Here is a 25014-nt window from a genome sequence, read left to right on the forward strand (position 1 = left end):
GTCGTCGACCTAACCCTACAAAATCTCTAACTCTCACTTCGTTTCAGCAGTGATCTTTCATTCTTGGAAAGGTTTTGGAGATATCCCCGAACGGCGAACACTCTCAATTTCGGTAAGTGTTGATTTTTTTTTCATTTTTATCTTCTGTACGTTTTCTTCATCTGCGATTTCGGTGTTGATTTTTTTTTCATTTTTATCTTCTATAAGTCTAGTTAGCCTTTGGTGGACAAGACTCTGGGGTTTGTTGTATATGTTTCAGATAAAGTTAAATACATCATTTTAATCATTTTTTAACTTTTTTTCCTCAATCAATAAGTTTATCTCGTATCCGTTTTCTATCATGTGGTTTTTTTAAGCATGAAGAGAATTTATCAAACCATGTAGTTGATTATTATCTTATTACTCACATGCATAAACTTTGACCTTCCAATTTCCACCTATATTGCTATCAGCGGTATTGGTTTTAAATGCATAAAACTTCTGTTATCTCTTAAGAATCTGTTTAAGCTGAAAAAGATCATTCATCCTTTGCTCGACATTGCATTATGTACAGTCGTCATTCATATGTTGTCCTACATTTGGTATCCTATACGATTTTCCAGTGGACAAAGTCTCAAAGCCCTTCTTCTAGTCACAATATGTGGATTATCAACATTTTCAATGTATAGTGCACATCTACTTTTGCTAGTTCACTACTTATATTGATCTCTGTTCATATAGATTGTGTCCATATTAATTATATTTTATCTGGTAGTGGACTTTTTTATCCAAAATGCAATGATTAGTCTTTATCTTTTTTCTGCAGCTTCTATTGTGACTTGGTTCTATTTTTTTTTTTCAATAACTTGAGAGAATTAAAATTACGATAACATGCTCTTTGAAGCAATTGTGTAGACAAAAATCATGTCCTAACTGCAAAATTGTAAAAAAAAAACTATCTGGTGTGATCAGAGCATGTTCTTTCTTCATGTGTCTTTTTCTTATTCCTATGGAACTCTTCCTATTCCTAAATATAATATTGTGGTCCATAAAACAACCATAATAATTAAATTGTTGTTCACCAAAACAAAAACAAAAATTATGCATATGGAACTCAACCCAATTCTGTTATGTTAGACTAGTAACAAGTCTACTAAGCATGTATTCATCATACATATTAGATCAGAAAATTTCGGAATACAGTACAAAATTTTTATTTTTAGACCCAATATTTCGTTGAATTGATACGTTAGATACAAACGGATGTAAATTATCTCTCTTTTTTTCAATCGATTTTTATCCTTCCTCTTCGATTTCTTCATCTGAAATTCTTCATCGCTGACGAGACAAAAGTGACTGTCCGACAGGAGGTAAATTTTTTATTTAATGTTCTATTTTTTTTCGTCGCCGACCAAACCCTTCAAAATTTCTAACTCTCGCATCGTTTCAGCAGTGCTCCTTCATTCTTGGAAAGGCTTTTGGAGATATCCCTGAATGGCGAACACACTTTCTGTTTTCGTAACTGTTGATTTTTTTTCATTTTTATCATTAATTTCTTAGTATTGAGGTTGAATTTCTTCAAAATATTAGAAGAGAATGTTGGTGTGCTTATTTCCTTCTCTTAGAAGTTTTTAAATTTATATATATAAAAAGGATCGGTATATTAGACTGGAAACTATTGGGTGCAAAGCTAAAGGCTCAAAGAGACCCCGCTGCATTGAAAGACAATGGTCGTTCCCAATTGTCACAACGTCACGTACCTTCCTCTAAGAATAGACAAGTATCTTAAATTATGTGTAGGATCTTTGTTGTTTGGATAGTTTTCTTTTCTTTATGTTTTTAATTTGTAATTTTGTTTTTTTTTGTAGAAGAAAAAATGTCGACACCTCCTCAATTGACATCAATAATTAACACTAGTTCTAGTGTGGCCATAAATAGTAACTCAACTCCACCAGAGTCACTACCCTCTGTCATAGAAGTGGGCCCAGATAAATTTACCATAAATGAGGATGAAGGTGACTCTACCCATACTACAAAAAGACAAAAAAAGTCTCATGTGTGGTTGGAATTCAAAGAAGTATCACTTAATGGTACAAAAAAGGCTCACTGTGTTCATTGTAAAATCAATTTGAGTGTTATTAGTAGTGGAGTGACTACACATGTGAGTCAACATTTGAAACGTTGCACTAGTAGAAAAGTGGCAATGAGAAAACAAAAAACCTTAAACTTTCAACCAGTGGGAGCGGGGTCTAATGTTGACCAGAATCTATTTGGACTTCATTTTATGGATTTTGGAGGAAAATATGATCAAGCTAAAATGAGAGTACTCATTGCTCATTGGATTCTTATGCATGAGCATCCATTCATGATAGTAGAAGAGGAGGGATTTAATTTTGTAATGAAGATGGCAAATATGAATTATGAGAAAATATCTTGTAAGACCATTAAGGAGTGTATAGAGGTGTATGAGGCAAAGAAAAAGAAATTGAAAATTTTGTTAAAAGAGATTAACAAGATTAGTCTTACCACGGATCTTTGGAAGTCCCAAAATCAAAAGATTGCATACATGGTTATTACTGGACATTTTATTGACTGCAATTGGAAGCTACAAAAACGAGGCTTGAGTTTTGTGCATGTCCTCCTTTTCCTCGTGGTGTTGATATAACAGATGTTATTTACAAGTGTTTGAAAGAGTGGGAGATCGAAAAATAAAGTTTTTAGTATTTCCGTTGATAATGCTGCATATAATGATGTTTGTATCAGAGTTTTGAAACAACATTTTTCAAGAAAAAAAAATTGGTGTGTGGTGGAAAGTTGTTTCATGTGCGTTATTGTGCTCATATTTTGAACTTATTAGTCCAAGATGGTCTTGTTCATATTAAGGATATCATTGATAATGTGTGTGCAAGTGTCAAATTCATGAATCTAACTAAGGCTAGACTTCACACTTTTTCTGAAATTGTACAACAATTAGAACTTGGTGAAAAAAGGTTGGTTATTGATTGTCCAACTCGTTTGAATTTCACTTATGACATGTTGTCTTCTGTATTAAAATTCAAAGATGCATTCTCTAGATTTAATGTTAGAGAACCAACTTATGATTGTTTGCCAAGTTTTGATGAATGGGAAAAGGTTGACATGGTGTGTGAGATTCTAGAAGTTTTTAATGCAGTTACTAATATAATTTCTGGGAGTGACTACCCTACTTCTAATTTGTACCTTAGTGAGGTATATAGGGTAAAAGAAGTTCTGGATTTTCATTCTACAAATGAAAATGTTTTCATTAGGACAATGGTTAATAGAATGAAAGTGAAATTTGAGAAATACTGGGGTGAATGCCATTTATTGATGGTTGTTGCTTCAGTTTTGGATCCAAGGGTCAAATTAAAGTTGATTGAAATGTGTTTCCAGTGATATATTCTAAGGAGGAAGCTACAATGAGTATAAATTTACTTCGACGCACCTTATATGAGATCTACGATGAATATGTATCCTTATATAATGTGGATATTAGAAATGAAGAGATTATTTCAAGTATTAGCTCTATGGGTGTTTCCACAAGTCGTAGGCCTTCATCAAGTTCAGGTTGGTCAAAGTTAATGAATTATGTGAAACAAAAGATGTAGTTAATTCACCAAGGTCAGGATTGGAAATTTATCTTGAAGAAGGTGTATATAGTTGTGAGGGAACTTCACAATATGATTTTGATGTTTTAGAATGGTGAAAAGTGAATCATATGATATTTTGGGTATTATCTAAGATGACAGCAGACATCCTTGTAATTCCCATATCCACAGTAGCTTCAGAGTCTACATTTAGTGCTAGTAGTAGAGTAATAGACTCATATCGTTCTTCCTTGGCACCAAACATTTAGTGCTAGTAGTAGAGTAATAGACTCATATCGTTCTTCCTTGGCACCAAATACAGTTCAAGCTTTGATTTGTAGAAGTGATTGGGTTTGGGTTCTTCACGATGTAAAGAAAAATCAAAAAAGTGAATTTATTTGATTAATTATTTGTTATGATATTTTTTAGTGTAGTTTTTAGTTTTATTTATTAAAATTTTGTTTTATGATTACAGCCTGAGAAGAAGAGTGTAGAGATAATGCTACCAGCCAAATAATTTTTCATGTTTCTCTCATCATGGTAATTTTAATATTTTTAACGACATTAAGTAACTAGTAGTGGAAGAGTATTTTTTTATCTGATAATAACTAATTTTTATTTTTTTTGTCATAAATGGAGATTTTGCTAATGTAGGGACGTATATTATTTTCTAGCATTAAGAGACACAACTATAGTTTGTAAATTTATAATGGATTTATAGTTTTTATTTGGGTGATTGTAAATTGATAGTGATATTTCATTTAATTTTGTTGTGTTTGATTATTGTATGGAGTTTATTTATAATATTATGCAGTGTATGGACTGTTTAGACTATTTTATGGACTATATAAACAATTTCATGGAGTATTTATGCAAGTATTATGTATATTGATTATGCCCAATTTTAAGTAAAGGTCATGCCGAATTGTATACAGGTATTATATACATAGATTATGCTCAATTTTAAGAAAAAGTTATGCCTAATTTTATGTAGAGGTCATGCCCAATTTTATGTAAAATGTATACATAATTTTATATACAATTTATTTGATATACATTTTTTGAAAAATTTTAAATGTATGTTGAGGCTTGAACTCGGTTCGAACTCGGTTAAAATTTTTGGGCTCGAGCTCGATAACAATTTTAGGCTCGAGACGAGGCTCGGCTCGGCTCGGCTCGGCTCGAAATATTTAAATCAAGCACGACTCGAACATAGGCAAGTTCGGACTCAGTTCGGCTCAATACAACCCCTAGTGGCATCGTCATAAGATGATGAAACGAATGAAACATGTAAAATTTAAGTTCTTCATATCAGAGACTAGAGTTGCTCATAGAACTAACTTCCTTGGTCTAAATCTTGCGAGAGGTTTAGGGTCTATTTGGAACTCACAAAAAAACAAAAAGAAAAAGGGTAGAGAAATGTATTTTCTGTTAGTTGGAAACAAGGGAATCGTTGAGAGATAACATGCTAGTATCACCAAAATCTATGGTGCAAGTGAACACTACGAGGCGCACAACTTTGTTCGAGGCACAGCTTCAAGACAGTTCTTGCTGGGACACATCGGTTTCCCATAAACTGGGTCACGTGTCTGAGTTTGATGGTAATTTTCCTCTGTTTTGAAAACGAGGAGCTCCTGTAATCCACAAAGATGGCACTTTGTGACTCTCTTGCCTCTTTGTTCATCTTCTGGGCATCCCAGAAATGAAAAAAAAAAAAAAAAATCACTGAAGAGGGTGAAAGGAATCCAGCTCCCCCATGGGGTCTGTCTCCTCCACGTGAATTCGTGGGAATTCTAGCTCACATGGAAGCCACCCAGCACCTCCATTAAAAAACCACGCATCCCTGCTTGTATGGAAGTTTAATCGCACCTGGACTCTTTAAAACCCTGCATAATGTTCAAGCGTACAGGCAAGCACTGGCACAATGAGCACGTACTACGCCGCCTTCCTTGTTGTACTCCTAACCATCTCCTTCCTTCACCATCTATGGAGGAAGAAGACGCAACCAGCTCAGGTCAAAGAAGCGCCAGGAGCCGGAGCCAATTGTTGGCCACATTCCTTTGTTGGCCAATCGCCCCCGCATCTACAGACAATTCGCCCAACTGGCTGATCAGCATGGGCCTGCATTCACAATTCGTGTGGGGCGACTGCGGATACTCGTTTTGAGCAGCTGGGAGTTGGCAAAGGAATGCCTCTTTGTCAATGATCGTGTCTTGGCCGACCGGCCGGACTTGTTATTTTACAAACACTTTCCACCTATTTTTGCCTTCGCACCTTATGGTCCCTTTTGGCGAGAGAGTCGTAAGATGCTAGTCCAGCATATCTTGTCCGCAGCCAATCTCGAATCCATCCAGCAGTTTTGGATCTCTGAGGTGAGCCACCTGGTGCAGACACTCTACACACTGTGGGTCTTCAATAACCAGGAGCTAATTGATATGAAGCACCAATTTTTGGGCACGACATTGAATATCATCACGAGCATCGTGGCTCGGAAGAGATACCATGGTAGCGAAGAAGGGGATGCAGAAGCCCGGCAGTTCATCCGGTTGTTTGAGGAAGCCCTCCACTGTTTCAATGTCCAAGATGTGGGAGTTGCCTTTCCCTTCCTCAGGAGGTTCGACTTGTTAGGCAACGAGAAAACCATGAAGAAAACTGGGCAGGAGATCGATGAGTTGATTCAGAAATGGGTGGAGGAACATCGTACGCAAAGCAAGAATTGTTATTCTTCAACTGGCGCCCATGATGGAGGTGCTACCGGTTGGGACACAGATCTAATTGACATGCTACTATCCAAGGAGAAAGAAGACACCTTACCGAATTCTTACTCCTCCAACTCTTTCATCAAAGGCTTCATCTTCGTGAGATACATATTTCTTTAGTTTTTCCTATCTTCATTTTTACTATATTTCACACCTAACATGGAGATCACATGGTAGATAGGTGGCATTACAGTACGTTGACAAAATGCCCTATATATCTTCTCCCTTCCCCCGAGCTCCCTTTTACTGATCCCCATCATTCACAGCCTGTGAGGCTGTTGCTCGAGCTTCTGATTCAGCTCAGGCTGCGCACCGGCAATTCAACAAGGCCATCACCATTCAACGGTGCCGGGAGGAGAGGGCAGGGGAGCTCAAACCCCTGAAAAAATTTCTGCCCTCGTTGCTGAGAGAACCTGGCTGGCGGTGAGGAGCACCAAATTTGGTGCCCTCGTCTATTTTCGAGTGTTGTACTCCACAAGTCCAGCTTAGGTGTCTCTTATAGTGTTTTAAATTTGAATCTCGGGATCAATTTGGAATTTAAAGATGACTCATAATATTTTTCTCTACTTGCGGACTGTTATACTAGGAGGAACAGAGACATCGGCAATAACTTTAACCTGGGTATTGGCCTTACTGGTGAAGAACCGTCGCGTTCTGGAAAAAGCCCATGCAGAGCTAGACCTTCAAGTTGGCCGCGATAGATTGGTGGAAGCATCAGATATCAGCAAACTGGTGTACCTCCAGTCAATCATCAAAGAGACCTTCCAACTCTACCCACCAGGTCCACTCCTGGCACCTCACCGCGCCATGGAAGACTGTCAAGTAGGAGGATTCCATGTCCCTGCCGGAACTAGTGTCATGATTAATGCTTGGAAGATTCACAGAGACCCCCGCGTCTTCCTGAATCCTCTGGAATTCCGTCCCGAGAGATTCCTCGAAGAAAACATGGACATGGACGTAATGGGGCAACAGTTCATGCTGATTCCTTTTGGTTTTGGAAGGAGGGGATGCCCTGGGGCAAACATGGCCTTGCGAATCGTGCACATGGCTCTAGCTCGCGTGTTGCAGGCCTTTGATTGGACTTTACCTTCTGGCTGTTCCCAAGTCGACATGAACGAAGGCACCGGCATAGCTCTCGGCAGGGAAAACCCTCTTGAACTTCTTATCACACCTCGACTCTCTCCCGAGTTCTATAATTAGTAGCAAATCGTAGATATGGTTTCTGCTTGTTCACAGGATAAGCACTTGCAGAAATTCTCTTCTTCACAGGCATAATGCCATTCAAGCCTCGTTTATGAATTACGTTCAGATGAAAGCAGCCATCTGTCGCTCCATAGTAGCAGTAGATCGAATCTCTTTGCGTTCCAGAGAGGGAGAGGGAGAGGGCGAGATTTTAAGCATTTTTCTTCCAGATTTCACTAGTTTTATTTTCTATATTTTTATTTATCAATTTAGCATAGTTGCACAAGCTCAGAGTTGATCAAATAGTGTTTGGTTATAAGACCATGAAAATTTACATTGAAGTCAGATGACTGAGTTTTTTCTTGTCTAAAAGGTAGTTCTCATGAGATTCTCTTAATGTCATGAATGTATGCTAGAGACATTGTTGGATGAAGAATTACAGTTTCTTCCTGTGTCTCAAAAACTGGACTGAACTGACCACTGTAGCATCTTGGTTCAACGCGATACCCTAATCTGGAACAAATTTCTAAAATCTGTACTCAGAAGAACTACAAATTGTACAGAACAACAGGTCCTTTTCCTGTGGCAGAGGGAGAAAAAGGGAAAACATTACAACTTTTTGATAAAAATAACCTGATGATGACTGTAGTAATAAAATACAACCATATGTTGAAGTTTAACCAGGTCAGATCAGAGATAGGCTGATCTAGTCACCCATCTTTTTGAAGCATAAGGTGATTTCTTTTTGTTGATTTTATTGGAAGGTTAATCAAAGGCCATACATACATGTTGTTCTGCTCTTAAATTAAGTTGATGTTGAATGAAGACTTGCTGTGAAACTCAGAACTCATGTGTTTCTCAATAGGGTTTGGATTTATGTTGATGAGCAAGGAAACCTTATAAAGAAGCCTCAAGTTGGGTTTCTTATTTACCTCATAAGAAATTTGTTCTCTATTGCTGCATTACTCTGAACAAGAACTAAACTTCCATCCTCTATTTTCTTAAAAAAAAAGGATATGAATTGCTGATTGTGATTTCAAAATATAAGATACATTGAAAATTCAGATATGTCAAACTCATAAAATATTGTTCAGAGTTTGTCTTATTAGTTCTTTGCCAAACATCCCAGGCCCTTGGAACTATGATTTTTAAATGCTGAAAATTTATTAAACAACAAAAGGGAACAAAGTTAAGAAGAGGAAACTACAGTCACAACGAGATGTTGAGACTTGGACAGGGGATCCCTCTTTAGCAAGTTTATCAGCTATGCCATTCCCAGTATTCATACATGCAACTAGGAAATCTGAATACATTCACAGAGGTCTAATATATGATCTTGGTTTGAACTGAAGTGCCACAGGATTGAACTTGAATTCTCATACCAGCCAATAAGTAGAGCCTCTGTCAGCAATCAACTACTGATTAGACAAAACGTTGTCTAAAAATCTTAATGCCTGTAAGCAATAATTTAGTTTCCCTCATACAAATGATCTTGTTGATAAGTTCTCTTTTTTTCACAGGAAGTCTAATATATGATCTTGGTTTGAACTGAAGCGCCACAGGATTGAACTTGAATTCTCATACCAGCCAATAAGTAGAACCTCTGTCAGAAATCAACTACTGATTAGACAAAAAGTTGTCTAAAAATCTTAATGCCTGTAAGCAATAATTTATTTTCCCTCATACAAATGATCTTATTGATAAGTTCTCTTTTTTTGAGTAATAATCACAAGAAGGCTTCAGTGGCAGACATTGCTTGCAAGCATAAGTGGAACTAGGTGCTAACACATGCATTGATAGGGGCAGGTATGAGTATCCATATAGCGGTTACTCCTTATTCCGAAGTTTCTTTACTAATTTGATTATTAATAGATGTCTAAAATAGAAATGGATTTTCCCATAACAGTTAGGATGCCTGGCTGCAAAACAATAAGGCAGTTGTCCTTGTTTCTGAAGTGAGGAGCTCCTCAAGTATTCACCCCAACAGACAACAATTTCATTGTCACAATTCAGAATATGCAGGACCCCCCATGATGAGAAGTTTGCCAAAATATTCAACACAAAGGGGATTCTTACATTCTAGTCAATGGCATAAAAAATGATGGTTTAACCAGAATCTGAAATTTATATACAACTAAGACTGACGTATAGGGTATGTGGATAGGACTGATCAGTTGGTTAGGATGGTGTACATTTATTCAATAGGATTGCCTGGTTAGTCACAATTGTGTTCTACAAACTGGAATTGTCCAGATATTTTAAGCTGCTCAAATTTACATAATAGTTCAGAATTGTATCTGACTGTTCCATCAAGCTCACTTGCTCTATTTGCTTTTCTTTGCAGCTGGAGAGATACCGCTATTGGGGACCGTTTCAAGATAGTTATCTTAGTACAGGTATGTTCACCATCCTTGTATCATTGTATACTATGTCATGAAGAACCCCCATGATGACACCTTTGATGCATATAAAAGTTGACCTGCCTTGGACAAAAAAAAAAAAAAAAACAACCAACTTGTACCTCCTATTTCTGATTCAAAGTCTAGCTTTAGGCTTGTAAAACTTCGGTTTGGTTAATAACAGTTAGCAATGGAGAGAATGAACAAATGATGAGATTTTAATATGCTAATGATATAGGGTTTGTCTATATGTCATTGTTATATGTGAGGCCCGTCTTGCCTGAAGCAAAAATTATGCATATCTCCTTCACTACTATCATTTACTTGAAGCAAATGAAAACTTTTCTACCTTGGAAAAAGATCCAAGTCCCTTGGCTTATTGACCCAAAGTCTTGTTTACAGAAAGGTACAGTTTATTGGCAGGTGAAGCAGCAAAAAGTGAAATTCCTCCTTAGTAATGATTTCATAGTGTACAGAGTGTTCATGTCATGGATGCTGCTTCCATAGAATAAGAAGTTAAAAGACTTGGGACCCACAATCGGAAGAACTTAGTTAGCCTGTTAAAATCTCACCTATTTGGTGCATCCTTCCATCCACTTAGTGTTATTAACCATCTGAAGTTAGCTGCCTAATCCTAGACCTTGAATCAAAGGTCGAAGATATCAAAAGTTGGCTGATTCTGATTCGTGGCTATAAATTGTGATACCACGAAAGGGGTGATCATGGTGATCACTCTGTGATGGAGACTGCAACGATACAAGGGCCTTGATCAGAAGAAAGAAAGAAATTGAAAGAGGGGACAAGCTAGTTCTCTCAAGTGCTGTCAAGTAACCTTGACCAATCCTGGTTATTTGGTTTTCACTTTCAACCATTCAGTCCTCATGTAATCACTAGTAAAAACTTAAAACTGAAGAATTGTTCTCTACAAATTCTTGTGGCCATGTTGGCTGACTACGACTCGCACCATGCAGATTGGTCACAATGTGGCTGTCAGAAAGAGGTGCATGCTCTGCGGGCTAGTTGCAGGTTCAGCAACATATTGGTTATGATTATGGAATTGGTTATCAAGTTTTTCAATTGCTGGTTACAGGTTGGGTAATGTCGTTTTGGGAGGAAGAGTAGCTGTACGGGATCATGTTTCAATTGCATCTAAGGTTTGTTTTTTCTTGGTACCCTAATAAGCCTGAAGGTTGAAACCTCCTGTGTTTAGACAAACTTCATTTAGTGATTAATAGACGCTAGAGGATTTTATCATGGCCTAATTTTTGCTATAGAAACTTCGATAAAAACCAGGGTTTGGCTAATCAGGTCTACCCAAAAAGCCAGTATGTATTGGCCATTATTATCCCATATCAGCACCCATAGGACCTGACAAGTATTGCCCTAATAGTGATACATTTCAGTAGTACAAAACCTGAAGCCTGCAGCTTCAAATGTTATTTAATCTTCTTTTCTATGTTAATTTTGAAAGCTGCCTGGAAATGTTCTACAAATCTAGGAATGGAATGTCCAACTCACAATCTTTTCAGGTTCGTCTGGCAGGACATAGCTGTCTCACAAAAGACATAATTGAGTGGCAACTACAGTGGTTTTCCAGCGGTATGAATATCTACAAAGCTTCTTTAAATGTGTAATGACTTGTAGATATGGTGTTAAATGTCAAAATGTTCATATATGTGGAAAGTTCTAATCAAGCGGGACGGCAGGCAAATCGCAGATCTCCACAGAACTTCAAAAGATGTTTCTCAGACTTGGAATAGACTCACAACTGGATGGATAAGTTGATTTGCAAGTATACAACCTGTTTATGCAGGCACTCAGCAAGCGATAGTTTGAGTCCTTGGCTCAGTTATGAGATCACCAACTGTTTTCAATTTGTTAATTTTGCTCTTATTTTATTTTATTTTTATTTTTTCATTCTAATAATGGCTTCTCAAATATCTAATTAAACCAATCTGAAGAAAGAACAGCTGAACCTACTATGTATTTTGTGAAAGTGGTTCATAATTTTTGCTTACTGTAGAAGCTTACAGCCCACTATTTTGCGACTCCGTTGGCAAAAGTAGTTCAAATTTGAAGGGAATTGTTCTATGACTGCCCAAAGTTGCTTATACCTATGTTAAAATGAAACCAACTGGTTGAATCAGAATCAACTGTACTTAACTTTGTGGGCAAGAGATGTGAAAAAAAAAAAAAAACTGAGAGGGAAACTTGGACCTAGTGTTTCTTTGCAGTTCACCTGTGAATCACTTAAAATCGGTCCAAATTAGACTGGTCTTCTCCCATCGTTCCTTACTGCAGAAAAAAAGGGTTCTTGTCAGTGTTTCCAGCTTAGACAGGGAAGGCATGGACACCCTTGCTAGCAGAGTGGGTAGATGCCTCTTCCTTCCCTCTATTTGACGTCAGGAAGAAGGAACCTAATCTGTCTCTCTTACAAAGAAGCCGAGAAAGGGGACTTTGCCTCTTTCCCCTTCTTTACACTCGCAGGGAAGGCCAAAAAGAAGGGGAGGGGTATGGCAAAGTCCCCTCAACCTCTTTGTTGGTAAGAGTAGTCAAGGAGCAGAGGGGGGCCCACCAATGCGTACAACTTTTGCACATCAGCCTCTCCCTCCCCCCACAACATCAAGAGGAGAGAAGTTTCTCCCCTTATCTTTTTCTTTTAAAAAAATTGTAAATGAGAAAAAGCATACGGATTCAATCAGACCAATCACCTCAAAAAATTTGAGGATCCCATTTTTTCTACATCTCATAAATGTGCATGAAAGAACAAATCTGTGATAAGGATCAAATTTATGTAACAGATAAAGGTCAAAAAGTTAGATCAATCAACAAATGTTCATGTTAAAAATATGAAGCTCTTAGTAAGGGTCAATCCAAGAACTAATGCTCATAACAGTTCCAAGACTACAATTATACCACCGTTCTTTTTAGATTAGATTTCTATGTTACAGCTCTTAGGACTATAATCGATGAAGAAGCTGAGTAAGCATCTGGAGTATATGATGATGCATGTCAATAGCCTTGCCACAGCAGTACCTGAACCACACTTCTTTTTTCCTCAGATACACCATAATGCAAGGCCCCTCAGCTTGTGCTCACCTAGCAGCCGCCCTTGCGCTCATAGAAGAGTGGTAACTTGTGCTTCTTTGTTTCCTGTAAGAAGTGTAAACATCATCGTATTGACTCACCTCATTCGGATTAGCAGTAGCACCAAGACCCAACCGTCCTGACCCACTTGAACCTGGCTTCTGCTCAACGCTTCCATCAGGAAATGTTCCCGTCTCCAGATCCACTTGCAGATTTAGTGGTGGAGGAATGCACGCTCCTCCCTTTCGAACAGGCGGTTCCCTTTCATAGTCATCGTCCCCACCAATTGTTTCCGATGACTTCATTGACCCTTCAGATGGATTCACCTCCCCTATCTCTTTAAAGAATTTTGAGACTCTCTCCAGAATATCTGAAGGAGGTATGGTGGATGGAGGGATCACAGTGGGGATGTCAAGAGGACTCATTGGTGAATATGGTACCCCACTTCCAATTTGCATTTTTCTAACCATGCCAGGGATGAGCCCAGGAGGGAATAATGGGTAAGGAGGCGGCTTTTCTCCTACATTAGGTGTCAAAGTTGGAGGTACATGAGATGGTGATTGAGCAGAAGAGGACACTGGTAAAGAGGCTCCAAATGGGACCTGTCCAACAGCTGGGTACATGCCGACAGGTTGGCTTGACATAAATGGTTGTATAACAGGAGCAAACTGCAAAGCTGCCAAGGCTGGGTTTGATGTAGAGGGACCAATTTGCTTATCCTGCTGCTCTTGATCCAGAGGGCCAGGGCCAGGACTCCTTTGTTTGTCAGTACTCCATTGAGAAAGACCCAAGGCGGTTAGTCCTGCAGGATACTGCAGTCAGATTTATGAAGCAGGATGGAAAAGGGAGGATAGAGAGAGGAGGTGCAACATCAATCAAAGGTACCTGGAGTATCTGATGAATTGCCGATGGAATCCTGTGGAAACACAGAATGAGACTTAGCAGGAGGCCCAGCAATCATCTCGCCCTCCAATGCATAAATAGTATCAGGGTCATAAACTTCCTTAGTAGCCCAAAATTGCAGTATTTTCTGAAGACGTGACTGGTTTGCATCTTTGTTCTGAGGATTGTGGTAAATCCTTGCAAGCATGGAGCCCAGAACAGGTTTAAATGCAAGGGCCTCGTTGTCAAGGTCATGAGGGTTGGTCTGCCGTTGTAAGCTGTAGATGAAAAAGGACAGCACTTCCTTAATATGCAACATTAAATACAATCAAAATTCAACTGGAAAAACTGTAACCACTACTGGGTGTCTAATGAGCAAAATGCAACCATTTGCAACTTAACCATCATTCAGGGGGCATTTTTGTTTAGATGTTACAATTATTCCTCCCAACAAATTACTACATCTTTTTCTGCAACTTTCACACTCTGACATTGTAAATGAAAACATTCCCAAGTCATAATTGAAAGTATAGCTGCAAATCCTTTTAATTTCAACATAAATATCTAAAAGCTTCAACTTAAATGCATTCATCTTTCCAAGCAATTTAAAAAAAAAAAAAAAACAGAGAATAAAAAGAGTGTAGTCGCACAAGGCAAGAATTTTTCCTGTACAAAACTCTAGTAAAGTCAACATCCTCATAATTTTGTTTGTATAAAACTCTCCCATAAAACTTACACTTTCCATACACCATAAACCTCCATTCCACTTTCTCCTATCTCCTGTTTGCACTAATCCTCCTCAAGCTCTTCAACCTCCTTGTTGTCTTAATCCCTCAGTTCATTTGATGCTCGTGTCAAGCTGCTTGGACCTTCTATGACAACGAATTCTTGCTTTGCTAATAGACAATACCATACTCTGTTTTTTTAATATAAACATTGTATCTGAATGCGTCATTAAATGGATGTATCAAAAGCAGGAAATATTGCTAGACTTTAGTTCTCCATGGCATCTTTCCTTAAAATGTTGGGGGGAAATTTTGCATTTTTGCATTTCACAAAAAATCACTACCACCAAATGGAATTGTAAAACTCAAAGAATATAAATAAGACAACTATGCTCGGCAACAGAGATCATCATTAGACAAACTGCACATATAAAGTTATGCAGAACAGAAAGTGAGAAGAATCCTCAAAAAAGGAAGTATAAGCAATAAAGCATTGACTACCTTAAAGCAAAAGATCGCATGATTTGCTTTTTTGCATATCCTAACCACCGCTCATATATTTCAAAAAACAGAGCTTATCAACTGAATGAGTAAGCAAACAAGTTCTAGAAAGAATCAACTGCATTCCACTCGGATTGATAGGGTGGCAACGAAAAAACATAAAGTTCGACTTGCTGAGAAGTCATACCAAGAAGCCAGGGTAGAGCAAACCATACGCCGCAGTAGTTATCTTTCCTTTCATGCAGCATAACATATGATTTATTGGTAATATGGACAATAAAGAATTGAGCAGCACCTATCAAAAAGTATGTCGTTTGCCAAATAAATAATATGAAGCTGCCTCTCCGAATCATCCAATGCAAGTAGTCTATCTCTGAGTGCCTCTGCAAGAGCAGGCGCAAAAGGATACCTCTGCATAAACCAATTCTTTGCCCCCTTGATCGATTCCTTGGTACCATTGAGGTTGTTGAGCACGCCACTGAGCTCAGCCGCCACATCAGAAGGGAGAGGACCAGTCAGTCCCTTAAATGGCTTGGTCGAAGGCTCATAGTCAGGTCGAGACTGCGGAATAAAGGGCTGAGAATGCTGCTGATCGTAGAATGGCGAAAACGGGGACTGATGCAGCTGAGGGGTCCCACCACCAGCATTGATGGGAGGCGGGTTCAGGGGATTTGGGTTCGAGGGGGTGGGAGGAAGAGGCATCATAGGCGGAAAAGAAGGATTAAAAGGGGGACCAGGTGGCCGAGTCGATAACCAGAGCTTATACCGATAGTAAGCATGGCCCTCAGCACCAAAGAGAAAGCTGTAAGCAGGATTATCCTGCTGCTTCTCGCGGATCATGGCCTCAAACTCAGGGCCATTCTTGACAGAATATTCAACGAGTTTATCTATACGCTTATGGAGTTCAGGATCGGAAGGAAGGGCGGCAGGTGGAGGAGGCTGATCGAAAGGGTTGACGAAAGGCGAGGGCATGAGGTGAGGAGGAAGATGAGGTGGAAAGGCGGCAGGTGGCGGTTGCTGCTGTTGGAGATGGAGGAGGGGGTGGTGAGAATGTGGAGGGGGGTGAGGCCCATGGTGGAGGAGCTGTTGCTGCTGCGGTGGCAAGTGACGAGGAAAAGGGAATTGCTGCTGCAAAGAAGGGTGAGGAGCCATAAAAGGGGCGCCATGCACTTGTTGAGGAAACGGTTGGGGTTGCGGATGAAAACCAAATTGCTGCTGCTGCTGTTGCTGTTGAATGTTAGCTTGTTGCTGCTGTTGAGCAAAGGCCATAGCCGCCGCATAATCATGCGCTTGCCGATCCATGGATGCTAATACAGTACGACCTCTCTCGTACAAGATTCTCTTCTTCAGTATATAGCACCCTGGAAAACAAATGACTCGACCCAGTGAGAAACGAAGTATAAAGGAAAAGCATACACTGACCAATCTTCAAATTGCCTTCGCAAAATTACCTGGAGCGCTAATGTATTTCCTCACTAAACCCTAACTGCCGTTTCTTAAACCCCTCACCGGAACTACTTCGTGGCGGCTCGAAGATTCCACGGTAACCTCACACCTCAGATCACAGAATGAAGAACACCACGCTTCCAACGAACGACACCGCTCGTCACGACACCGCTCGTCTAATTCAGCCCTAGGCCCATTATTTCCTTTGTTATCTTGACTAGGGACTTCGGACTTCGGTGGGACATCAGACCTCGGATTTTAGAGCTCGAACAATGGTCACGTCTCACGTCTGCCTAATTTTTATTATAAATTTCGTGAAGAACCAATCATATGGCGTCTTACTCTCTATCTCAGCAACTCGTGAACTGGGTGAATTGACTCGGATTTTAAAATATATGGTGTGTTTCGGACTTTGTAAGGTATCAATATTCGCACTCAACTCATCTCAAACTTGATCTCAATCGATCTTACTTGGCAAAAATCGGCTTGACTCAAGTCAGTCTCGAACTGAGTTAAATCTAGCTCGGTCTTTGCTCGACCCTCTTGGCTTCAACCCGGGTGAGCTCGGGATCAGATATTTAAGGTGATTCTGTTTGGTTGGAAACGACATGGTACACAGACAAGAATAGGGACCCATCTTAAATTAACAAGTGATCGATTCTAAATTATTTGAATCTATCTTTATTTTCTAACTCTCTCTCTTAAATTTTTTGAAGGGTTCACTTCAACGTAAGTTCTCAAGTTTATCCTATGATATCAGACTTGAACACGTTCGAGGATGATTGCTCAAAATTTTCTTGTTCTTAGTCATTCTACAGATGAATATATGGATAACTAATTAGTTTCTCTAAAGCTCAAAAGATTCTTTCTTGCTTCCTCTCGAGACAGTTTCGTATTTAATAAAGACGGAAAAAAATGCATCCACTGCTTCTTGAGTTTAGAGTAGTATCTCGGTAGTGATTCTGCAAGGGGAATCAATCACTTGCAAATTGCAACATCTTTAGGGTGCCATGAACAGGAGGGAGCTTATTATGAAATGATTCCATGCAAGCACTCGGACAAAGTTATGCTCCTTCACTGTTGCTGCTCTTTCGAATCAATACCCACCCAGATCAGTTTTTGTACCCCATCTTACTTCTTGCCTGAGAGATAAATTCCAGTTATAATAGCCACGCCAGCGATTGTCACCCCCACGGTTGTTAGGATCTTAATGGGAGACACACCTGAAGTCGTTCCAGGAATTTCCATCAGATCCTTCATCTGAAAACGTTAACCAGTCAGCCTCCAAGACAAACATTCATAAATGCAAAATGGAACCAGTCAGCCTCCAAGATGATCATGGCCAAATGCAAATAGAAACTATAAACTAAAAACTCAACCATTCACTCCATTGGTTCATCCTCATCCGATTAAAGTTGAGTTAATAACCCTCAGCTTCATGTTTCACCACACCCACCGTCCCAACCTCTTTTATTGCTTTTATAAAAACAGTAAAAAAATACCTCTCATTTATTTAAATTTCAAAGGTCAACTTCATCTGGCCACAACAACTCGGTACCTCCTCGTCAGGGAAGAGAGAGAGAGAGAGAGAGAGAGAGAGAGAGAGAGAGAGAGTGAGGGAGAGAAACAGATAAGGGACACCCTGCCTCCCCATTTCGCTATTTTGGGACACAGATGCCCCACCCTTCTCCATGCTCTCCTGTAGCACAGGGCAGGGGCTCGTCTTCTCTTCACTGGGAGGGAAATGACTAATGAGTCACCTACTTTTTAAAAATTATATTCTTACATTTGTATAAAATTATAAAATGAAGGGCATTCTATTTCATCGAAGGAATAAAAAGGACTAGTGTAGCTATATTGTAAAAGTGGAGGTTCAAAAAGGAATCTAATTGAGCAATTTTTTAGGAAAGTGTTTTTTTAACCCAATAAAAGTATTGTAGACAAAATTAGTCTAGTTGCGAATCACTGCTATAAGAAATGTCCTAAGACAAAATGAAATAAACTTGAAATAGAACAAGGACTCTCACCTCCACAGGCTGCTGCCAGTGCTTCTTAATTCCTACTAAATGCCCCTTACCAACGACGGCAACAACTGAAGAGTGCTCTCGTGCAACTTGAAGTAGTTTGGATGACATGTACCTGAATATGGGCAGCAAAGACTAGTGCATCAGAGATGAAGGAATACAGATGCCAAAGAATAAGAGAAGCTGAAAAACCCGGTGATAAGTATAGGACCAGGAAATGAAGAAACAACATGATTAATTGGGGAAAAGCTATTCAGACATTGAAGTCCACTGGAAAAGCAACCAATTATTTCTTCTATCTACCCCTGACCATGCAGCTAATGATGGTTCAGTTCCAGTATTAAAATATTCATCTTTTCTCTTTCCCAACTCTTTGATATGTTGCTTCCAATGCTTAGGTCCAGTAACATAGTTTCCAGATAAGTGAGATAATTGAATGCAATCCTTTACTACAGTTTTAACATGGCCTGGTTGGACTGGGGATCAGACTCGCCCATTCTGTTCTGAGCGAGTCTCCTCCAACCCAGCCTGAGTTCAGCTGTGGACTCAAGTTGAGCCAACCTGGTTGAAAACCCGGGTCAGGTCCCAATCCCTGGTCAGAAAACCCTGATTGAATCAGTGGTTCCTTGCAAGTTACAGGAGGCACTGGCACTAACATATCTCGCTCATGAAGAAGAGTCTCCATCAGAGTGGGGAATGCCTTGCTCATCTCTTGAATCACCAAAGTCAGCATATCCACATCATCCATTTCCTTTAGCTGAAAGAAGCAGAATTTTCGAAGTCAGGAAGCACTGGTACTAACATATCTATCTCACAGACTTTTTATAACCCCAAGAACTACTTTCATTTAGCAAAGAAAACTTGGAAATTTGGGTAATTGCATTTAAATGACAAAACCAATATTTGTAGGTGCAAGCTTATGTTTTATTTACTTGGCCAAGATTAAACTCAATTCCTTACTTCAAACCTCTGAACAGTTGCTAACAAAGCCAAGTAAGACAGCACTGTCAAAATCACAAGATGGAAAATGACAGTCAAGTTCCTTGTTGAAAGATGGCCCAACAAGAAAATTCTCAAGCAAGATTAAGTAAGTAACCCTTGTAGAGAGCAAGCAAATAATATAGTGCATGATGACTATCCACTAGTACTCAAAATGGAAACAAATGTCAGAGTATTAGCCACACGAGGCTAGATAAGGTCAACTTCGCAAAGAGCTTGCTTCCACAGAAGAAGGCAAGCTCAAAAGAGCTCTTGGTAGAACAAGAATGACAATGACATTTCATAAGGTCATAAAGCCCTGAAAAAGAGAAAATAGTAGAGCAATGGATTCTTCAACTAGGATATCCTAGTGTTGAAATAAAAACAATGAAAAATAAAATCTTCACCTCTCCTTAAAATGGAAAGGTTTCTTTAAAGTTTTAAATAGAAAAATCACACAGACAAGAGAAAAGATAGGCCTGCACTAACAAAAGAAGTTGCAAGCGGAGAAAGACAACTTACCATTTTATTGAGTTCATCAGGGCTGGGTAAGAACAAAGCTTGGAAAAACATAGAGTAAAGGAATTTGGTCTTGTGCCACAAAGGCATTTTCCCCCAGGTCCTTCGCAAAGTAATCTATTTCAGATCATCAAGAATAATAGTAATAATGATGAAATAGATCCTCAACTTGAAAGAAAGGGAAAAGCAAAAGAGCTATTACAAGATATTGAACAAACATACATAAAAGTTTAAAAAAAAAAAAAAAACCATCAAATCTTACATGAACAGGCCTGTCACCCAATATAACCTTTGCCCCATAACTCATCGCTTCTTCAAATGCCACACGAAACTCAGCACCAGGAAGAACTTCAAGCTTACTTGCAACCTAAATAATAAAAAAATGAATTAAAAACTGAACAAGAAAGATAAGCAGGAAGGGCTAAATTTCTAAAATAATATGGAATTAAATAAATAAAGATATGTACTCATGAGGTCTACATAACAACAAGCAAGGAGTAATACCTTGGCAAGAAACCAGCTGTACAGAATTCCAAATGCATTCATTCTCCTTTTCTTCCACATATTTATCATCTCATTCATGGTTGGCACCTATAGAGATATGTTATAAGAGCCAAAATAATCAGAAAGGTATATTATGTCTATATTGTATCATTATTCATGGGAAAAAAAACTAGATATTTGTGCCAGGATGGAAACTTGTAGTTGATCAGCGTTAGACACATCTGTTAAGTGCATGCTCACAATGGCAAAATACCTTGTGTTCACTTGATAACTACAAAATTGTTAGTTTAAAGGCAAAATAGTTGAATATATAAAACTACTCAGATAAACAAATAAAAGAATAAGATCATAAGAACATGCATATAATCAAATCTGAAAAGGTGACACCACGGCATACCTCTAGTTTCTGAGGTTTCAAAATTGCCACCCGATTTGAGCATAACTCCAAAAAGACAACCTTCATTACCGTAGGGAAGTTCATCAGTTTACCCTCAACATGTAGCAAGTACAAGTCGAAGAACATTAAAGCAGGTCTCTAACCTGCAGACTCAATCATGAACAACTGGGTTTGTGAGAGTTTCATAAAGGGAAGCACCTGTGGTTTCAAGTAATTGATGACAGCTTGAACTTCTCGGCACGATTCCTGCAATCACATTAACAAGATAAACACAATTAAAGCTTACAAAGCTTAAACTTAGGGATCTTCTGACTCGACCTGCTTAATGAGGAGCATGTCACAACCATCACACTGTCCAAGAACCCATATCCATAACATCATGCTTGGTGATGAAACTTCCCAACCAAGAAATGGTCCCTTGGTGATAGGGGCTATCCTTGACACTTCCCTGAACCTCATTTCATCTAACCTTGATGAATGTAAACAAGAAATATCCATTTCTGAAATAAATTTGTCAATATGAAAGAATACATATCCCCTAGGACACTAGAGACCTGAGAATTAAAGTTCAACTCTCAACTAAGTTTGTGGTTGAAACCCATCTAAAATTTACCAATCGATCAGCGCAAAAGAAGGAAATATGGAATACCTAACCACGCCAGATAATCTGTTTTCGAGCAAAAGCTATTTCTGTTTTACCGCCGATAACTCACCCATCTTAACGTTAAAAATGTAAGACAGAAAGAAATAAGACATGACAAAAGAAAGAAAAAAAAGATAAACCTAATTCTGAAGTAGAGATTGGAAAATCAAAGAACAGTTGCAAAAACAAAAAAAAAGATGCGCCAGATTGATGCACGAAATAAAAGATTGCTTTTCAACGACGAGGCAATATTGAAACAAAATATTAAAAAATTCAAAGGCAACACAATTGGCCATTTGAACGTTTTTCAATTAAAATGTGCTGACTAATTCCAACGTGCTGGGTTTTTCACGGGGAATGGAAAGGTCATTGGAATTTAATCACCAATCATTCTTCTAAGCAATGAGAACGTTAGCAAAAGAAAGAAAGAAAAAAAGAATTGAGCAACTGACATTCCACGAGTACATCTCAATTAACATAAAAAATTCCAAAACACGTTAATTCAAGTACCTTAGAAACGTGAGCAGTTCCAACCAAATAGACGTCACAAGAACCGCCTTCAACCGACGACTCACATTCCAGCAACATCACGCTTCTCGAGAGCTCCTCCGGAAGAACTCTCCTCGTATTAGAACCATCAGAATTACTAGTGGCAGAGTAATCATCACTCGAAGGGCCAAAACCAGCAGCTTCCCCGTCCTCAGTAGAATAAACATTGGGGTTTTGTTGCGATGTATCGACAAGAATTTCGCCGGGTCCAGGATCAGGCTTTGCGCCGTCGACGGAAGCATCAAATTGCGTCGGATCATTTTTAACGGAATCTTCAGCAGCCGGTGGATCAACTGCTACGGGCTCCATCGCCGAGATAACTTTTGGGTTGGTCAAGCAAGAGGAGGTGGGCCGACAACTCGAATTCTTGCAGTGAAAGGCAGCGGTATCACTTGAGAAGAAAGAAATGCGACCAAGATTTCTGCCAGTGGCGGGGACTTGAATCTGGCGGCGGATTCTGGGAATGAAGACGGTTGAGTCAGTCGGGTTGACAAAGTTCAGTAGACGAGTCAGACGACTCATCAATGGCTTTATTTCCTGCCAGTCGCGTCGTCGATTCTCGACCCTCGAACTTGGATGTGCTTGATCTGGACACAGACAGCACGATGCTAATGAAGACGGACAACAACTTGACGGACCTGAGCGCGGTTCGATTAAAAGCTCAGTTGCCCTCCATTTTCCGTGCAGGGTGATTGTATCGGTTTTTTATACGTACCGATGCTCCGAAATCCGATATATATATATATATATATATATATCTGATATTTTCAGATGATAGGGTTAGCTATCTAATTCATGCCCATCCTTATTGTTAAGCAACAATCGGTAATTGGGTATGTTTAATACGAGAAATTATAAACCTATAAAATTACCGATTATTTAATCCAGTAAAAAAAATTATTACATATAGTCCCACATATATTAGTGACAAAAATTTTATATTTATTAGTTAATTGAAGAAGTTTCCTAAGTAGGTAATATTTTGGGATTACGCCTCTATCCAGATTATCCGCGTGGGATAATCCGAAGTACAAAAATCTTGATTTTATTAACGAGTGAAAGTCAGTTTTGGAGATAGCACAATATATTTTTGCATAAGCTAGGCGACCCCAACGAACAAAGACCTTATCTCCTACCGCATGGTTGCATCGATGGCTTCTCTTCCCTTTCTCTCCCATCCGAAGCCTCTTTCTAGTCTACCTCATTTCCGACGAAACAAATACCTGATCTTATCCGCATCCAACCTCAATCCTAACTCAGACAGTACTTCTCCCCAACCAGATCGCTTCGAGCTGGAAAAGCGACGAAAATCAGAGATCCTCCGGGAAGGAAGGTCTCCGTCGACTTTGGATAGACCAGAGCCGCCTAGCTTCGAAATCGGATGGAAAAGAACGAAAGAAATTAATTTAACAAAACCGAAAGGCTTCGTCATAGCGGACTTCTTGGAGAAGCTGGAAGGTCTCATGGGATCGCGAGAGTTTGGTTCGCCAGAGCTGTTGGCGAAGGCTGGTGGAATCGTGGCGGAGAGAGCGAGAGAAGAAGCTGAGGTGCTGAGAGAAGGGGGAGAGGTGGAGGACAGATTGATCACCGAGCTTTTCAGAGTTTTGAAGCTAATGGAGATGGACTTGGAGATGGTGAAAGCAGCTGTCAAGGAAGACACATTGCGGGAGCGGCTGGAGACCGCCAGGGCTCGTTGCAGGCAAGCAATTCTTGTCGCGAACTCGTTTTGATGGAGAGTGAGAATTTTGTGGAAGCAGCAGAAAAGATTTGATAAATGTAAGATAATGTTCGTGGAGTCTCGTCGATTAACTTTTGTGACTCGCATCAAGGAACGGCCTTGATTATCATTTTCACTATTTATCTAACATCCCTTGTTTATATCCGTTTCTAAATGCTGATATATTTTCTCTGCAGTTGCTCCCGTCTAATGATTCTCACTCTATTTAATTTTTTACTTTTTAATGATTCAGGCAGCGTTTCAAAACTCGAAAGTTGGGGTTTTTGCTCTCCAGCAAATTTGTCTTCAAGGGTTGTAAAAAACTTACCCTTATCTTTTTTAATCCATTATGTTACTTAAGGGAATGAGTGCCATTAAGTTTTAAACCATACTAATTTACATGTCAGGCTTTTAAGGGATATATTTCTCTTTTTACATGTTTGAACACTTTTCTATGCCTTGAGTTTTGATCGGAGTTCAATTTTTATTTGAGTTTGATTTGAGTTCAAATTTGAAATAAGGCTCGTTAAATATAACAAATACTTGAGATTTTTTAAACTCTGCTTGTTAGTTCGTGAGACGACTCATTAGCATAGTTTTTTTTATGAAAAGACTATTTACTCTAATAACTTTCTTCAATTCCTTCTTCAATTGGTTGATAGTTACTCTTAGTTACTTAAAACCTCGAAGATGATTGATCATTTAATCCTTTTAGGTTTCTTAACATCTAATATTATTGTTTGTCAATAAAATAAACACTATTGATGGAGGTGTTTACTATTTTTCTAGGTCTATTAAGTCGGTTATTATGTTTCATGACAATTTTGGATTCCTCTATGATAATTGTACTTCAATGATGTTAAGTTCATCATAATATTTTTTTATTTTTTTTTATAATTTTAAATATAGGTTAAAGCTCGAACCTAACTCGAGTTTGAACTCAAACTCGGTTCAAGTTTGAACTCAAACTCGGTTCAAGTTTGATTCCAATTTTAGGCTTGAGACTGATCTAAAGCTTGAACTCAACTTGGAAGTATTTAAATAAAACAAAACTAAAGCAAAACTCGAACATAGGCCGGTTCGACTGGATACCACCCCTAATCTCGACCCCGACCAGA

General features: G+C 39.0%; 5 protein-coding genes across 6 annotated transcripts; 3 read left to right on the forward strand and 2 right to left on the reverse strand.

Annotated features, from left to right (window-relative positions):
- Positions 1-5890: 5890 nt before the first annotated feature.
- LOC137965417 (xanthotoxin 5-hydroxylase CYP82C4-like) lies at positions 5891-6463 on the forward strand. Its single transcript, XM_068811704.1, has one exon. The coding sequence runs from the start codon at positions 5891-5893 to the stop codon at positions 6461-6463; it is 573 nt and encodes a 190-aa protein (XP_068667805.1).
- A 423-nt stretch (positions 6464-6886) lies between these two features.
- On the forward strand, positions 6887-7906 carry LOC137965418 (xanthotoxin 5-hydroxylase CYP82C4-like). The gene has a single exon (XM_068811705.1). The coding sequence runs from the start codon at positions 6887-6889 to the stop codon at positions 7541-7543; it is 657 nt and encodes a 218-aa protein (XP_068667806.1). The 3' UTR covers positions 7544-7906.
- A 4784-nt stretch (positions 7907-12690) lies between these two features.
- Positions 12691-16794, reverse strand: LOC137965901 (uncharacterized). The gene is made up of 4 exons (XM_068812280.1): positions 16571-16794; positions 15415-16480; positions 13897-14171; positions 12691-13813 (listed from the first exon to the last, which is right to left on the reverse strand). Exons 2-4 carry the CDS (start codon positions 16419-16421, stop codon positions 13020-13022), a joined length of 2076 nt encoding a protein of 691 aa, XP_068668381.1. The 5' UTR covers positions 16422-16480; positions 16571-16794; the 3' UTR covers positions 12691-13019.
- Positions 16795-17364: 570 nt separating this feature from the next.
- Positions 17365-22828, reverse strand: LOC137965994 (uncharacterized). Of its 2 annotated transcripts, XM_068812424.1 has the most exons (10): positions 22141-22828; positions 21186-21233; positions 20988-21047; positions 20591-20677; positions 20349-20453; positions 20090-20203; positions 19246-19346; positions 18593-18704; positions 17789-17825; positions 17365-17707 (listed from the first exon to the last, which is right to left on the reverse strand). In XM_068812424.1, the coding sequence occupies exons 1-10, from the start codon at positions 22699-22701 to the stop codon at positions 17697-17699; spliced, it is 1236 nt and encodes a 411-aa protein (XP_068668525.1). In that variant the 5' UTR covers positions 22702-22828; the 3' UTR covers positions 17365-17696. The 2 variants fall into 2 exon arrangements, with proteins under 2 accessions (XP_068668525.1, XP_068668524.1); XM_068812423.1 differs by having other exon boundaries at positions 17367-17825; positions 22141-22825.
- Positions 22829-23309: 481 nt separating this feature from the next.
- Positions 23310-24177, forward strand: LOC137965032 (protein CHLORORESPIRATORY REDUCTION 41, chloroplastic). The gene is made up of 2 exons (XM_068811424.1): positions 23310-23955; positions 24150-24177. Exon 1 carries the CDS (start codon positions 23319-23321, stop codon positions 23907-23909), a length of 591 nt encoding a protein of 196 aa, XP_068667525.1. The 5' UTR covers positions 23310-23318; the 3' UTR covers positions 23910-23955; positions 24150-24177.
- Positions 24178-25014: the final 837 nt, after the last annotated feature.

The sequence above is a fragment of the Aristolochia californica genome, unplaced genomic scaffold, assembly GCF_029961685.1.
Source record: "Aristolochia californica isolate CCGP_79_NKW_82.1479 unplaced genomic scaffold, dmAriCali1.0.hap1 SCAF_5, whole genome shotgun sequence".
NCBI classification, from domain to species: domain Eukaryota; kingdom Viridiplantae; phylum Streptophyta; class Magnoliopsida; order Piperales; family Aristolochiaceae; genus Aristolochia; species Aristolochia californica.